Here is a 19,281-nt window from a genome sequence, read left to right on the forward strand (position 1 = left end):
CACTCACACACTGACACACTCACCAACACACTGAAACACTCACCAACACACTGACACACTCACCAACACACTGAAACACCCACTCACACACTGACACACCCACCAACAGACTGAAACACTCACCAACACACTGACACACTCACCAACACACTGAAACACTCACCAACACACTGAAACGCCCATCAACACACTGACACACACACCAACACACTGAAACACTCACCAACACACTGACACACTCACCAACACACTGAAACACTCACCAACACACTGAAACACCCACTCACACACTGACACACCCACCAACACACTGACACACCCACCAACTCACTGACACACCCACCAACACACTGACACACCCAACAACTCACTGAAACACCCACCAACACACTGACACACCCACTCACACACTGACACACCCACCAACTCACTGACACACCCACCAACACACTGACACACCCACCAACTCACTGAAACACCCACCCACACACTGACACACTCACCAACACACTGACACACCCACTCACACACTGACACACCCACCAACTCACTGACACACCCACCAACACACTGACACACCCACCAACTCACTGAAACACCCACTCACACACTGACACACCCACCAACTCACTGAAACACCCGCTCACACACTGACACACTCACCAACACACTGAAACACCCGCTCACACACTGACACACTCACCAACACACTGAAACACCCACTCACACACTGACACACCCACCAACACACTGACACACCCACCAACACACTGACACACCCACCAACACACTGAAACACTCACCAACACACTGAAACACCCGCTCACACACTGACACACTCACCAACACACTGAAACACCCACTCACACACTGACACACTCACCAACACACTGAAACACCCACTCACACACTGACACACTCACCAACACACTGAAACACCCGCTCACACACTGACACACTCACCAACACACTGAAACACCCACTCACACACTGACACACTCACCAACACACTGACACACCCACCAACACACTGACACGCCCACCAACACACTGACACACCCACCAACACACTGACACACCCACCAACTCACTGAAACACCCACTCACACACTGACACACTCACCAACACACTGAAACACCCACTCACACACTGACACACTCACCAACACACTGAAACACTCGCTCACACACTGACACACTCACCAACACACTGAAACACCCACTCACACACTGACACACTCACCAACACACTGAAACACCCACTCACACACTGACACACCCACCAACACACTGAAACACCCACTCACACACTGAAACACTCACCAACACACTGAAACACTCACCAACACACTGAAACACCCACTCACACACTGACACACTCACCAACACACTGAAACACTCACCAACACACTGACACACTCACCAACACACTGAAACACCCACTCACACACTGACACACTCACCAACACACGGAAACACCCACTCACACACTGACACACTCACCAACACACTGAAACACTCACCAACACACTGAAACGCCCACCAACACACTGACACACTCACCAACACACTGAAACGCCCATCAACACACTGACACACACACCAACACACTGAAACACTCACCAACACACTGACACACTCACCAACACACTGAAACACCCACTCACACACTGACACACCCACCAACACACTGACACACCCACCAACACACTGACACACCCACCAACACACTGACACACCCACCAACTCACTGAAACACCCACTCACACACTGACACACTCACCAACACACTGAAACACCCGCTCACACACTGACACACTCACCAACACACTGAAACACCCACTCACACACTGACACACCCACCAACACACTGAAACACCCACTCACACACTGACACACCCACCAACACACTGAAACACCCACTCACACACTGAAACACTCACCAACACACTGAAACACCCGCTCACACACTGACACACTCACCAACACACTGAAACACTCACCAACACACTGACACACTCACCAACACACTGAAACACTCACCAACACACTGAAACACCCACTCACACACTGACACACTCACCAACACACTGAAACACCCACTCACACACTGACACACTCACCAACACACTGAAACACCCACTCACACACTGACACACTCACCAACACACTGAAACACTCACCAACACACTGAAACGCCCACCAACACACTGACACACTCACCAACACACTGACACACTCACCAACACACTGAAACGCCCATCAACACACTGACACACACACCAACACACTGAAACGCCCACCAACACACTGAAACGCCCACCAACACACTGACACACTCACCAACACACTGACACACTCACCAACACACTGAAACGCCCATAAACACACTGACACACTCACCAACACACTGAAACGCCCACCAACACACTGACACACCCACCAACACACTGAAACACCCACTCACACACTGATACACTCACCAACACACTGAAACGCCCATCAACACACTGACACACTCACCAACACACTAAAACGCCCACCAACACACTGACACACTCACCAACACACTGACACACTCACCAACACACTGAAATGGCCATCAACACACTGACACACTCACCAACACACTGACACGCCCACCAACACACTGACACACCCACCAACACACTGAAACACCCACTCACACACTGACACACTCACCAACACACTGAAACGCCCATCAACACACTGACACACTCACCAACACACTGAAACGCCCACCAACACACTGACACACCCACCAACACATTGAAACACCCACTCACACACTGACACACTCACCAACACACTCAAACGCCCATCAACACACTGACACACTCACCAACACACTGAAACACCCACCAACACACTGAAACATCCTCTCACACACTGACACACTCACCAACACACTGAAACACCCACTCACACACTGACACACTCACCAACACACTGATACCCCCACTCACACACTGGCACACACACCAACACACTGAAACACCCACTCACACACTGACACACTCACCAACACACTGAAACGCCCACCAACACACTGAAACGCCCACCAACACACTGAAACACCCACTCACACACTGACACACCCACCAACACACTAAAACACCCGCTCACAGACTGACACACTCACCAACACACTGAAACACCCGCTCACACACTGACACACCCACCGACGCACTGAAACACCCACTCACACACTGACACACCCACCGAGGCACTGAAACACCCACTCACACACCGACACACCCAACAACACACTGACACACCCACTCACACACTGAAACACCCACCAACACACTGACACACCCACCAACACACTGAAACACCTGCTCCCTCACTGACACACCCACCAACACACTGAAACACACACTCACACACTGACACATCCACAAACACACTGAAACACCCATTCACACACTGACACACTCACCAACACACTAACACACCCACCAACACACTGACACACCCGCTCACACACTGACACACCCACCAACACTGAAACACCCACTCACACACTGACACACCCACCAACACACTGACACACCCACCAACACACTGAAACACACACTCACACACTGACACATCCACAAACACACTGAAACACCCATTCACACACTGATACACTCACCAACACACTGACACACCCACCAACACACTGAAATACATACTCACACACTGACACATCCACAAACACACTGAAACACCCATTCACACACTGACACTACTCACCAACACACTGACACACCCACCAACAAACTGAAACACACACTCCCACACTGACACATCCACAAACACATTGGAACACCCATTCACACACTGACACACTCACCAACACACTAACACACCCACCAACACACTGACACACCCACCAACACTGAAACACCCACTCACAGACTGACACACCCACCAACACACTGACACACCCGCTCACACACTGACACACCCACCAACACACTGAAACACCCACTCACACACTGACACAGCCACCAACACACTGAAACACTCACCAACACACTGACACACTCACCAACACACTGACACACCCACTCACACACTGAATCACCCACTCACACACTGACACACCCACCAACACACTGACACACCCGCTCACAGACTGACACACTCACCAACACACTGAAACACCCGCTCACACACAGACACACCCACCGACGCACTGACACACCCACCGACACACTGAAACACCCACCGACACACTGAAACACCCACTCACACACTGACACATCCACAAACACACTGACACATCCACAAACACACTGAAACACCCACCAACACACTGAAACACCCACCAACACACTGAAACACCCACTCACACTCTGACACACCCACCAACACACTGAAACACCCACCAACACACTGAAACACCCACTCACACACTGACACACCCATTCACACACTGACACACCCACCAACACACTGACACACCCACCAACACACTGAAACACCCACCAACACACTGAAACACCCACCAACACACTGACACACTCACCAATACACTGACACACCCACGAACACACTGAAACACCCACTCACACACTGACACACCCATTCACACACTGACACACCCACCAACACACTGACACACCCACCAACACACTGAAACACCCACCAACACACTGAAACACCCACCAACACACTGACACACTCACCAATACATTGACACACCCACGAACACACTGAAACACCCACTCACACACTGACACACCCATTCACACACTGACACACCCACCAACACACTGACACACCCACCAACACACTGACACACTCACCAATACACTGACACACCCACGAACACACTGAAACACCCACTCACACAGTGACCCACCCACCAAACACTGACACACCCACCAACACACTGAAACACACATTCACACACTGACACACCCACCAACACACTGAAACACCCACTCACACACTGACACACCCACCAACACACTGAAACACCCACTCACACACTGACACACTCACCAACACACTGATACCCCCACTCACACACTGACACACACACCAACACACTGAAACACCCACTCACAGACTGACACACTCACCAACACACTGAAACGCCCACCAACACACTGAAACACCCACTCACACACTGAAACACCCACTCAGACACTGACACACCCATTCACACACTGACACACCCACCAACACACTGACACACCCACCAACACACTGAAACACCCACCAACACACTGAAACACCCACCAACACACTGACACACTCACCAATACACTGACACACCCACGAACACACTGAAACACCCACTCACACACTGACACACCCATTCACACACTGACACACCCACCAACACACTGACACACCCACCAACACACTGAAACACCCACCAACACACTGACACACTCACCAATACACTGACACACCCACGAACACACTGAAACACCCACTCACACACTGACACACCCATTCACACACTGACACACCCACCAACACACTGACACACCCACCAACACACTGACACACTCACCAATACACTGACACACCCACGAACACACTGAAACACCCACTCACACAGTGACCCACCCACCAAACACTGACACACCCACCAACACACTGAAACACACATTCACACACTGACACACCCACCAACACACTGAAACACCCACTCACACACTGACACACCCACCAACACAGTGAAACACCCACTCACACACTGACACACTCACCAACACACTGATACCCCCACTCACACACTGACACACACACCAACACACTGAAACACCCACTCACAGACTGACACACTCACCAACACACTGAAACGCCCACCAACACACTGAAACACCCACTCACACACTGAAACACCCACTCAGACACTGACACACCCACCAACACACTAAAACACCCGCTCACAGACTGACACACTCACCAACACTCTGAAACACCCGCTCACACACTGACACACCCACCGACGCACTGAAACACCCACTCACACACCGACACACCCACTCACACACCGACACACCCAACAACACACTGACACACCCACTCACACACTGACACACCCACCAACACACTGAAACACCTGCTCCCTCACTGACACACCCACCAACACACTGAAACACACACTCACACACTGACACATCCACAAAGACACTGAAACACCCATTCACACACGGACACACTCACCAACACACTGACACACCCACCAACACATTGAAACACCCACTCACACACTGACACACTCACCAACACACTGAAACGCCCATCAACACACTGACACACTCACCAACACACTGAAACGCCCACCAACACACTGACACACCCACCAACACATTGAAACACCCACTCACACACTGACACACTCACCAACACACTGAAACACCCACTCACACACTGACACACTCACCAACACACTGAAACACTCACCAACACACTGAAACGCCCACCAACACACTGAAACGCCCATCAACACACTGACACACACACCAACACACTGAAACGCCCACCAACACACTGACACACTCACCAACACACTCAAACGCCCGCTCACACACTGAAACACCCACCAACACACTGAAACATCCTCTCACACACTGACACACTCACCAACACACTGAAACACCCACTCACACACTGACACACTCACCAACACACTGATACCCCACTCACACACTGACACACACACCAACACACTGAAACACCCACTCACACACTGACACACTCACCAACACACTGAAACGCCCACCAACACACTGAAACGCCCACCAACACACTGAAACACCCACTCACACACTGACACACGCACCAACACACTAAAACACCCGCTCACAGACTGACACACTCACCAACACACTGAAACACCCGCTCACACACTGACACACCCACCGACGCACTGAAACACCCACTCACACACCGACATACCCAACAACACACTGACACACCCACTCACACACTGAAACACCCACCAACACACTGACACACGCACCAACACACTGACACACCCACCAACACACTGAAACACCTGCTCCCTCACTGACACACCCACCAACACACTGAAACACACACTCACACACTGACACATCCACAAACACACTGAAACACCCATTCACACACTGACACACTCACCAACACACTAACACACCCACCAACACACTGACACACCCGCTCACACACTGACACACCCACCAACACTGAAACACCCACTCACACACTGACACACCCACGAACACACTGACACACCCGCTCACACACTGACACACCCACCAACACACTGAAACACACACTCACACACTGACACATCCACAAACACACTGAAACACCCATTCACACACTGACACACTCACCAACACACTGACACACCCACCAACACACTGAAATACACACTCACACACTGACACATCCACAAACACACTGAAACACCCATTCACACACTGACACTACTCACCAACACACTGACACACCCACCAAACTGAAACACACACTCCCACACTGACACATCCACAAACACACTGAAACACCCATTCACACACTGACACACTCACCAACACACTAACACACCCACCAACACACTGACACACCCGCTCACACACTGACACACCCGCCAACACTGAAACACCCACTCACACACTGACACACCCACCAACACACTGACACACCCGCTCACACACTGACACACCCATCAACACACTGAAACACACACTCACACACTGACACACTCACCAACACACTGAAACACCCACTCACACACTGACACAGCCACCAACACACTGAAACACACACCAACACACTGACACACTCACCAACACACTGACACACCAACTCACACACTGAATCACCCACTCACACACTGACACACCCACCAACACACTGACACACCCGCTCACAGACTGACACACTCACCAACACACTGGAACACCCGCTCACACACAGACACACCCACCGACGCACTGACACACCCACCGACGCACTGACACACCCACCAACACACTGAAACACCCACCGACACACTGAAACACCCACGGACACACTGAAACACCCACTCACACACTGACACATCCACAAACACACTGACACATCCACAAACACACTGAAACACCCACCAACACACTGAAACACCCACCAACACATTGAAACACCCACCAACACACTGAAACACCCACTCACACTCTGACACACCCACCAACACACTGAAACACCCACTCACACACTGACACACCCATTCACACACTGACACACCCACCAACACACTGACACACCCACCAACACACTGAAACACCCACCAACACACTGACACACTCACCAATACACTGACACACCCACGAACACACTGAAACACCCACTCACACACTGACACACCCATTCACACACTGACACACCCACCAACACACTGACACACTCACCAATACACTGACACACCCACCAACACACTGAAACACCCACTCACACAGTGACCCACCCACCAAACACTGACACACCCACCAACACACTGAAACACACATTCACACACTGACACACCCACCAACACACTGACACACCCACCAACACACTGAAACACCCACTCACACACTGACACACTCACCAACACACTGATACCCCCACTCACACACTGACACACACACCAACACACTGAAACACCCACTCACAGACTGACACACTCACCAACACACTGACACACCCACCGACACACTGAAACACCCGCTCACACACTGACACACCCACCAACACACTGAAACACACACTCACACACTGACACACTCACCAACACACTGAAACACCCGCTCACACACAGACACACCCACCGACGCACTGACACACCCACTCACACACTGACACACCCACCGACGCACTGAAACACCCACTCACACACTGACACAGCCACCAACACACAAGCACCCACTCACAGTGACACACCCACCAACACACTGACACACCCACTCACACACTGACACACCCACCAACACACTAAAACACCAGCTCACAGACTGACACACCCACCAACACACTGAAACACACACTCACACACTGACACACCCACCAACACACTGAAACACACTCACACACTGACACACTCACCAACACACTAACACACCCACCAACACACTGACACACCCGCTCACACACTGACACACCCACCAACACACTGAAACACACACTCACACACTGACACACTCACCAACACACTGAAACACCCACTCACACACTGACACAGCCACCAACACACTGAAACACACACCAACACACTGACACACTCACCAACACACTGACACACCCACTCACACACTGAAACACCCACTCACACACTGACACACCCACCAACACACTGACACACCCGCTCACAGACTGACACACTCACCAACACACTGAAACACCCGCTGACACACAGACACACCCACCGACGCACTGACACACCCACCGACACACTGACACACCCACCGACACACTGAAACACCCACCGACACACTGAAACACCCACTCACACACTGACACATCCACAAACACACTGACACACCCACCAACACACTGAAACACCCACTCACACTCTGACACACCCACCAACACACTGAAACACCCACCAACACACTGAAACACCCACCAACACACTGACACACTCACCAATACACTGACACACCCACGAACACACTGAAACACCCACTCACACACTGACACACCCATTCACACACTGACACACCCACCAACACACTGACACACCCACCAACACACTGAAACACCCACCAACACACTGACACACTCACCAATACACTGACACATCCACGAACACACTGACACACCCACTCACACACTGACACACCCATTCACACACTGACACACCCACCAACACACTGACACACCCACCAACACACTGAAACACCCACCAACACACTGACACACTCACCAATACACTGACACACCCACGAACACACTGAAACACCCACTCACACACTGACACACCCATTCACACACTGACACACCCACCAACACACAAACACCCACTCAAACAGTGACACACCCACCAACACACTGACACACCCACCAACACACTGAAACACCCACTCACACAGTGACACACCCACCAACACACTGACACACCCACCAACACACTGAAACACACATTCACACACTGACACACCCACCAACACACTGAAACACCCACTCACACACTGACACACTCACCAACACACTGAAACACCCACTCACACACTGACACACCCACCAACACAGTGAAACACCCACTCACACACTGACACACTCACCAACACACTGATACCCCCACTCACACACTGACACACTCACCAACACACTGAAACACCCACTCACAGACTGACACACTCACCAACACACTGAAACGCCCACCAACACACTGAAACACCCACTCACACACTGACACACCCACCGACGCACTGACACACCCACCGACACACTGAAACACCCACCAACACACTGAAACACCCACTCAGACACTGACACACCCACCAACACACTAAAACACCCGCTCACAGACTGACACACTCACCAACACACTGAAACACCCGCTCACACACTGTCAGACCCACCAACACTGAAACACCCACTCACACACCGACACACCCAACAACACACTGACACACCCACTCACACACTGACACACCCACCAACACACTGACACACCCACCAACACACTGAAACACCTGCTCCCTCACTGACACACCCACCAACACACTGAAACACACACTCACACACTGACACATCCACAAAGACACTGAAACACCCATTCACACACTGACACACTCACCAACACACTGACACACCCACCAACACACTGAAACACACACTCACACACTGAAACACCCATTCACACACTGACACACTCACCAACACACTGACACACCCACCAACAAACTGAAACACACACTCCCACACTGACACATCCACAAACACACTGAAACACCCATTCACACACTGACACACTCACCAACACACTGAAACACCCGCTCACACACTGACACACCCACCACTGAAACACCCACTCACACACTGACACACTCACCAACACACTGACACACCCACCAACACACTGACACACCCGCTCACACACTGACACACCCACCAACACACTGAAACACACACTTACACACTGACACACTCACCAACACACTGAAACACCCGCTCACACACAGACACACCCACCGACGCACTGACACACCCACTCACACACTGACACACCCACCGACGCACTGAAACAGCCACTCACACACTGACACATCCACAAACACACTGAAACACCCACCAACACACCGACACACACACCAACACACTGAAACACCCACTCACACACTGACACAGCCACCAACACACTGAACCACTCACCAACACACTGAAACACACACTCACACACTCACACACCCACCAACACACTGACACACCCACCAACACACTGACACACCCACCAACACACTGAAACACCCACTCACACACTGACACACTCACCACCACACTGAAACACCCACTCACACACTGACACACTCACCAACACACTGAAACACCCACTCACACACTGACACAGCCACCAACACACTGAAACACACACTCACACACTGACACACCCACCAACACACTGAAACACCCACTCACACACTGACACACCCACCAACACACTGACACACCCACCAACACACTGACACACCCACCAACACACTGACACACCCACCAACACAGTGAAACACCCACTCACACACTGAAACACTCACTCACACACCGACACACTCACCAACACACTGAAACACCCACTCACACACTGACACACCCACCAACACACTGACACACCCACCAACACAGTGAAACACCCACTCACACACTGACACACCCACTCACACACTGAAACACTCACTCACACACCGACACACTCACCAACACACTGAAACACCCGCTCACACACTGACACACCCACCAACACACTGAAACACCCACTCACACACTGACACACCCACTCACACACTGACACACCCACTCACACACTGACACACCCACCAACACACTGAAACACTCACCAACACACTGAAACACCCACTCACACACTGACACACCCACCAACACACTGAAACACTCACCAACACACTGAAACACCCGCTCACACACTGACACAGCCACCAACACACTGAAACACCCACCAACACACTGACACACTCACCAGTACACTGACACACCCACCAACACACTGACACACCCACCAACACACTGACACACCCACTCACACACTGACACACCCATTCACACCCTGACACACCCACCAACACACTGACACACCCACCAACACACTGACACACCCACTCACACACTGACACACTCACCAATACACTGAAACACCCACTCACACACTGACACACCCACCAACACATTGAAACACCCACTCACACAGTGACACACCCACCAACACACTCACACACCCACCAACACACTGAAACACCCACTCACACAGTGACACACCCACCAACACACTGACACACCCACCAACACACTGAAACACCCACTCACACACTGAAACACTCACGAACACACTGAAACACCCACTCACACACCGACACACCCACTCACACACTGAAACACCCACTCACACACTGAAACACCCACCAACACACTGACACACCCACCAACACACTGACACACCCACTCACACACCGACACACTCACCAACACACTGAAACACCCGCTCACACACTGACACAGCCACCAACACACTGAAACACCCACCAACACACTGACACACCCACCAACACACTGACACACCCGCTCACACACTGACACAGCCACCAACACACTGAAACACCCGCTCACACACTGACACACCCACTCACACACTGACACAGCCACCAACACACTGAAACACCCACTCACACACTGACACAGCCACCAACACACTGAAACACACACCAACACACTGACACACTCACCAACACACTGACACACCCACTCACACACTGACACACCCACCAACACACTGACACACCCGCTCACACACCGACACACCCACTCACACACTGACACACCCACCAACACACTGACACACCCACCAACACACTGACACACCCACCAACACACTGACACACCCACTCACACACTGACACACTCACCAACACACTGAAACACCCACTCACACACTGACACACCCACTCACACACTGACACACCCACCAACACACTGAAACACCCACCAACACACTGAAACACCTGCTCACACACTGATACACTCACCAACACACTGAAACACCCACTCACACACTGACACACCCACCAACACACTGAAACAGCCACTCACACACTGACACACTCACCAACACACTGAAACACCCGCTCACACACTGATACACTCACCAACACACTGAAACAGCCACTCACACACTGACACACTCACCAACACACTGAAACACCCGCTCACACACTGACACACTCACCAACACACTGAAACACCCACTCACACACAGACACACCCACCAACACACTGAAACAGCCACTCCCACACTGACACACTCACCAACACACTGACACACCCACCAACACACTGACACACCCACTCTCACACTGACACACCCACCAACACACTGACACACCCGCTCACACACTGACACACTCACCAACACACTGAAACACCCGCTCACACACTGACACACTCACCAACACACTGAAACACCCACTCACACACAGACACACCCACCAACACACTGAAACAGCCACTCCCACACTGACACACTCACCAACACACTGACACACCCACCAACACACTGACACACCCACTCTCACACTGACACACCCACCAACACACTGACACACCCGCTCACACACTGACACACCCGCTCACACACTGACACACCCGCTCACACACTGACACACCCACCAACACACAGAAACACCCGCTCACACACTGACACACTCACTCACACACTGAAACACCCACTCACACACTGACACACTCACTCACACACTGAAACACCCACTCACACACTGACACACTCACTCACACACTGAAACACCCGCTCACACACTGACACACTCACTCACACACTGAAACACCCACTCACACACTGACACACTCACTCACACACTGACACACTCACTCACACAGTGACACACTCTACCACACGGATCCATGTGCACTGTGATTCATATACCACCCCACTCTCCAACACACAGACACATACACACCGTGTGAAGCCCACACACACACACAGATGTTAACACATATTCATGAGCAGAGGTTCCCTTTCTGTGATCCAGGCCCTTTTACTGGGTTAACTCTGCCACTCCCGATCAGTGAAGCTGTGTTGTTATGGGGATGACCTATTGGGTGATTGTGCTCTCGCTGCTCAGAGGAGCAGGTCTGTCTTGGCTGGAAAGACCTGATCTTCCATTGTCACTCACCTTGTGGGCTCTTCATTGTGTTGTCCACCTCAGGCCCCATGAAGGAGCTGGGGGTTTGCCCGTTGCTCCAGTTCCAGTCCATGGTGTCTAGATTGGGGTCCAGAACATTCTTCCAATTACACAGGTCCTGTTCAAAGTCACAGGCTCCTGGGCAGAAAAAACCAGAACAATTCACCAAATATGTTCTTCGGTAAGTATCTGACATTCCAGGCCCAACCCCCCCTGACCCAGTGTGGTCCAGACCAGTCTGGGCTAGTTTGTTTGAGCTAGACCCAACTCTGTCCAGCCCCAGCCCAGCCCAGCCCCTCACTGTGCCCAATAGTGGCCCTAGGCTGTGCCCACGAGGGGCAGGATGAGGTGTTTGGAATGTAAGGAGCAGCTGGAAATTCAGCAGTGCCTCCGTCCCTGGTACACACCAGCCTGCTCCCTCAGAACTCTGAGGAAGGCTCATTCAACCTGAAACATTAACCCTGATTTCTCTCCACAGATGCCGCTGGATCTGCTGAGCTTTTCCAGCAATCTCTTGTTGTTTCCAATTGACAGCATCCTTTCAGATTTTATTTGGCTCTTCTGGGCCCTCAGCAGGTAGGGGGGGAGAGAGTTTGAAGGAGCTGAAGGTCAGGTTGCCTGATTCTGTGATGTACTGTCATCAACAGACGGGCCAGCTGCCGAAAAGCCCCACATTGTGCCAGGAAACGGAGGGGGGGGACCGTGTGCCCAAATCCTAGGCCTCTGTTTCTTCAGGCCCTGGATTACACAGCGTGTGACTGTAAGTCACTGTGCGGCTGAGGCGGCTGGTGTATTTCAGCTGGAGCACCAGGCTGAAAGGCCCGGGGCCTGACTGCCTCTCCGATCTGGGTGGTAGGGCATGGCACTTGGAGGTGGCTCATTGGGGCATCACTCATTGGGAGGTGCTTGGAGCAGAGAGATCACTGCAGGGGTTACTGTAAGGTCACTGTGGGGTCACCAAGGGTCACTGTGAGGATGCAGTAGGGGTCACTGTGCTGCCACTGTGGGGTCACTGGATCACTAGGGGGGTGAGGTCACTCTGGATGTCACTCTGGGGTCACTGTGAGGTCACTCTGGGGTCACACTGGGGGGTGAGGTCACTCTGGATGTCACTCTGGGGTCACTGTGAGGTCACTCTGGGGTCAATGTGAGGTCACTGTGGATGTCACTCAGGGATCACTGTGGGGTCACTGTGAGGTCACTGTGGAGTCGCTATGAGGGTCACTGAGGTCACTGTGGAGGTCACAGTAAGGCTCACTTTGGGGTCACTGTGGGGGTCACTGAGGTCACTCTAGGGTCACAATAGGGGTCACATTGAGGTCACTGTGGATGTCAATCGGGGATCACTGTGGGTTCACTGTGAGGTCATTGTGGGGTTTCTTGAGGCCACTCTACATGTCACACCAGGGGTCACTGTGAGGTCACTGTGGAGTCACTATGCGGGTCACTGAGGTCACTGTGGAGGTCATGGTAAGGCTCACTTTGGGGTCACTGTGCAGTCACTGTGGGGTCACTATGAGGGTCACTGAGGTCACTCTAGGGTCACACTAGGGGTCAATCTGGGGGTCACTGTGGGGGCCACTATGGGGTTCACTAAGCTCACTGTGTGGATCACAGTATGGCTCACTTTGGGGTCACTGTGTAGTCACTATGGGGGTCACTGGGGTCACAGTGGGGTCACAGTGAGGTCACTCACCAATTTGAGGACAGTCTGTGTGACTTAGCATGACATCATCGATGGCAATGTGTGACTCAGTGGCTCCTCCTCCAATCGCCTCGAAGATTAACTGCAGAAAGAGAGAGCGTCAGTGACCCCCAGAGAAATCCCTCAGACATAAGGGACCCCACTCAGACAACCCCTGTGTAATTCTGCCTCCGTGATAACCCCTCCAAGAAACTCCCCCCTGACAGAGAGCCCGTCCCCTCCAGGAGACCAACACCAACAGACTGAAGATGGTCCCAGTCAGGTCACCGCGTAACCAGCAGCGCTGGGCTTTTTGAGGGAGACAAGTGAAAGCCTGTAATGTTGATGGTGAGTGTCAGCCAGCGCTGGGCTGCTCAGACAGAGTGGGAGCCAGACCCTTACCTTCCACTTGTGTGCTGTGTGAATCTTGACACTGCTCAAGCTCCATGTCAGGTCCTGGCCTATACTCATGCTCCACACCTTCAGCTTCCTCCGTGTCTCTTCCTCCACATAGACATTCAGAGTCCCTGGGAGAAGCGAAAAGTGTTGAGGTATTGATGACCATTGCCAGTCTCACCCACACCTGGGACAGTGTGTCTGACACAGAGATTCATGATCAGTGCAAAATCTGCTCGGTGCCAGGATTGGAAATAGAATCTCCTGGATTCAAACCTTAGGGTCATAGAGTCATAGAGATGTACAGCACGGAAACAGACCCTTCGGCCCAACCCGTCCATGCCGACCAGAAATCCCAACCTAATCTAGTCCCACCTGCCAGCACCTGGCCCATATCCCTCCAAACCCTTCCTATTCATATACCCATCATTTTAAATGTTGCAATTGTACCAGCCTCCACCACATCGTCTCATTCCATACACGTACCACCCTCTGCGTGAAAAGGTTGCCCCTCAGGTCTCTTTTATATCTTTCCCCTCTCACCCTAAACCTTTGCCCTCTAGTTCTGGACTCCCCGAATCCAGGGAGAAGACTTTACCTATTTACTCTATCCAGGAGAAAGTGAGGGCTGCAGATGCTGGAGATCAGAGCTGAAAATGTGTTGCTGGAAAAGCGCAGCAGGTCAGGCAGCATCCAGGGAGCAGGAGAATCGACGTTTCGGGCATGAGCCCTTCTTCAGGAATGAGGAAAGAGTGTCCAGCAGGCTAAGATAAAAGGTAGGGAGGAGGGACTTGGGGGAGGGGTATCGGAAATGCGATAGGTGGAAAGAGGTCAAGGTGAGGGTGATAGGTCAGACTGGGGTGGGGGCGGAGAGGTCAGGAAGAAGATTGCAGGTTAGGAAGGCGGTGCTGAGTCTGAGGGTTGGGACTGAGACAAGGTGAGGGGAGGGGAAATGAGGAAGCTGGAGAAATCTGAGTTCATCCCTTGTGGTTGGAGGGTTCCTAGGCGGAAGATGAGGCGCTCTTTCTCCAACCGTCGTGTTGCCATGGTCTGGATATATTTCCCTCCCCTCCCCTATCAGCGTTCCGAAAAGACCACTCCCTCCGTGACTCCCTCGTCAGGTCCACACCCCCCACCAACCCAACCTCCACTCCCGACACCTTCCCCTGCAACCGCAAGAAATGCAAAACTTGCGCCCACACCTCCCCCCTCACCTCCCTCCAAGGCCCCAAGGGACACTTCCATATCCGCCACAAATTCACCTGCACCTCCACACACATCATCTACTGCATCCGCTGCACCCGATGTGGCCTCCTCTATATTGGGGAGACAGGCCGCCTACTTGCGGAACGTTTCAGAGAATACCTCTGGGACACCCGGACCAACCAACCCAACCACCCCATAGCCCACACTTTAACTCCCCCTCCCACCCCCTCACTCCCACCCCCTCACTCCCTCCCCCTCACTCCCTCACTCCCACCCCCTCACTCCCACACCCTCACTCTCACCCCCTCACTCTCACCCCCTCACTCTCACCCCCTCACTCTCACCCCCTCACTCCCACCCCCTCACTCTCACCCCCTCACTCCCACCCCCTCACTCCCACCCCCTCACTCCCACCCCCTCACTCCCACCCCCTCACTCCCTCCCCCTCACTCCCTCCCCCTCACTCCCTCCCCCTCACTCCCTCCCCCTCACTCTCACCCCTCACTCCCACCCCCTCACTCTCACCCCTCACTCCCACCCCCTCACTCCCTCCCCCTCACTCCCACCCCCTCACTCTCACCCCTCACTCCCACCCCCTCACTCCCACCCCCTCACTCCCACCCCCTCATTCCCACCCTCTCACTCCCTCCCCCTCACTCCCACCCCCTCACTCCCACCCCTCACTCCCACCCCCTCACTCCCACCCCCTCACTTCCACCCCCTCACTCTCACCCCTCACTCCCTCCCCCTCACTCCCACCCCCTCACTCCCACCCCTCACTCCCACCCCTCACTCCCACCCCCTCACTCCCACCCCCTCACTCCCACCCCCTCACTCCCACCCCCTCACTCCCACCCCCTCACTCCCACCCCCTCACTCAGAGGCTGTGAATGTTTTTGCTGTGCTCTCCTTCTCCTCCTGTAGGTGAGTGTAAAGCAAATTGAATCTTTGACGATCACAAATTATTGCGATGTTGCGTCAGCAGGACTGGTCGCCTGTGGAGGCTATGGGCAAGCATATTGCCAATATTTTTGTATTGATCTAACAGGAGCCCCCCCCCCCCCCCCCCCCCCCCCCCCGCCAGGAGAGCTCAGAGTCTGTCTGTGAGAATCCTGCTGCAGACCGGGGCTCAGGTGGTGGTCGGTGTCACTGAGCTCCGGTCTGCAGAGGTCACGGTGGGAGGGTGCCCCCCCCCTGTGAAGCTGTTACCTGGATGGTCACCGTTCATCTGGAACCAGAACTGAAGACAGCCACCAGCTTCCATGGGCTCCTGGACGGGTGAAGCCAGGAGCAGTGCCTCGCTGCTCTGAAGGTTGCCAGCGCTGGTATCGGCCAACATGAAGTGTCCTAATCACAAGGGAGACCACAAACCATCTGAGTTAACGGGCTCAACACGCTCCATCTGAGGAGGCTTCACATACACGTGGGACAGAACACTGTCTGACCCACCTGCCCCAGAATGAGTCGTAACCTGTGGAATTATAAAGGCCCTTCAGTTCACCCCCCGTATCCAAACCAGTCAAAAACAGCCACCTAACCCCACTCATCCCACTTCCCAGCACTTGGCCCATATGCCTTGACATCTCG

At 53.0% G+C, this 19,281-nt stretch overlaps 1 protein-coding gene across 1 annotated transcript in view; it reads right to left on the reverse strand.

Moving 5' to 3' along the window:
* The window catches only part of LOC122546186 (apical endosomal glycoprotein-like), a 556,180-nt gene that overhangs the window by 313,686 nt on the left and 223,213 nt on the right, over positions 1-19,281 (reverse strand). The window contains exons 6-9 of the mRNA XM_087998580.1: positions 18,904-19,041; positions 16,495-16,619; positions 16,105-16,195; positions 14,400-14,546 (exon numbers count right to left, since the gene is read on the reverse strand). Coding sequence (XP_087854706.1) covers positions 14,400-14,546; positions 16,105-16,195; positions 16,495-16,619; positions 18,904-19,041 — 501 coding nt within the window. The remainder of the gene's footprint in view (positions 1-14,399; positions 14,547-16,104; positions 16,196-16,494; positions 16,620-18,903; positions 19,042-19,281) is intronic.

This window comes from Chiloscyllium plagiosum, unplaced genomic scaffold, assembly GCF_037043375.1.
Source record: "Chiloscyllium plagiosum isolate Xiang-an unplaced genomic scaffold, Cpla_swu_hap1 HiC_scaffold_21, whole genome shotgun sequence".
Lineage (NCBI taxonomy): Eukaryota > Metazoa > Chordata > Chondrichthyes > Orectolobiformes > Hemiscylliidae > Chiloscyllium > Chiloscyllium plagiosum.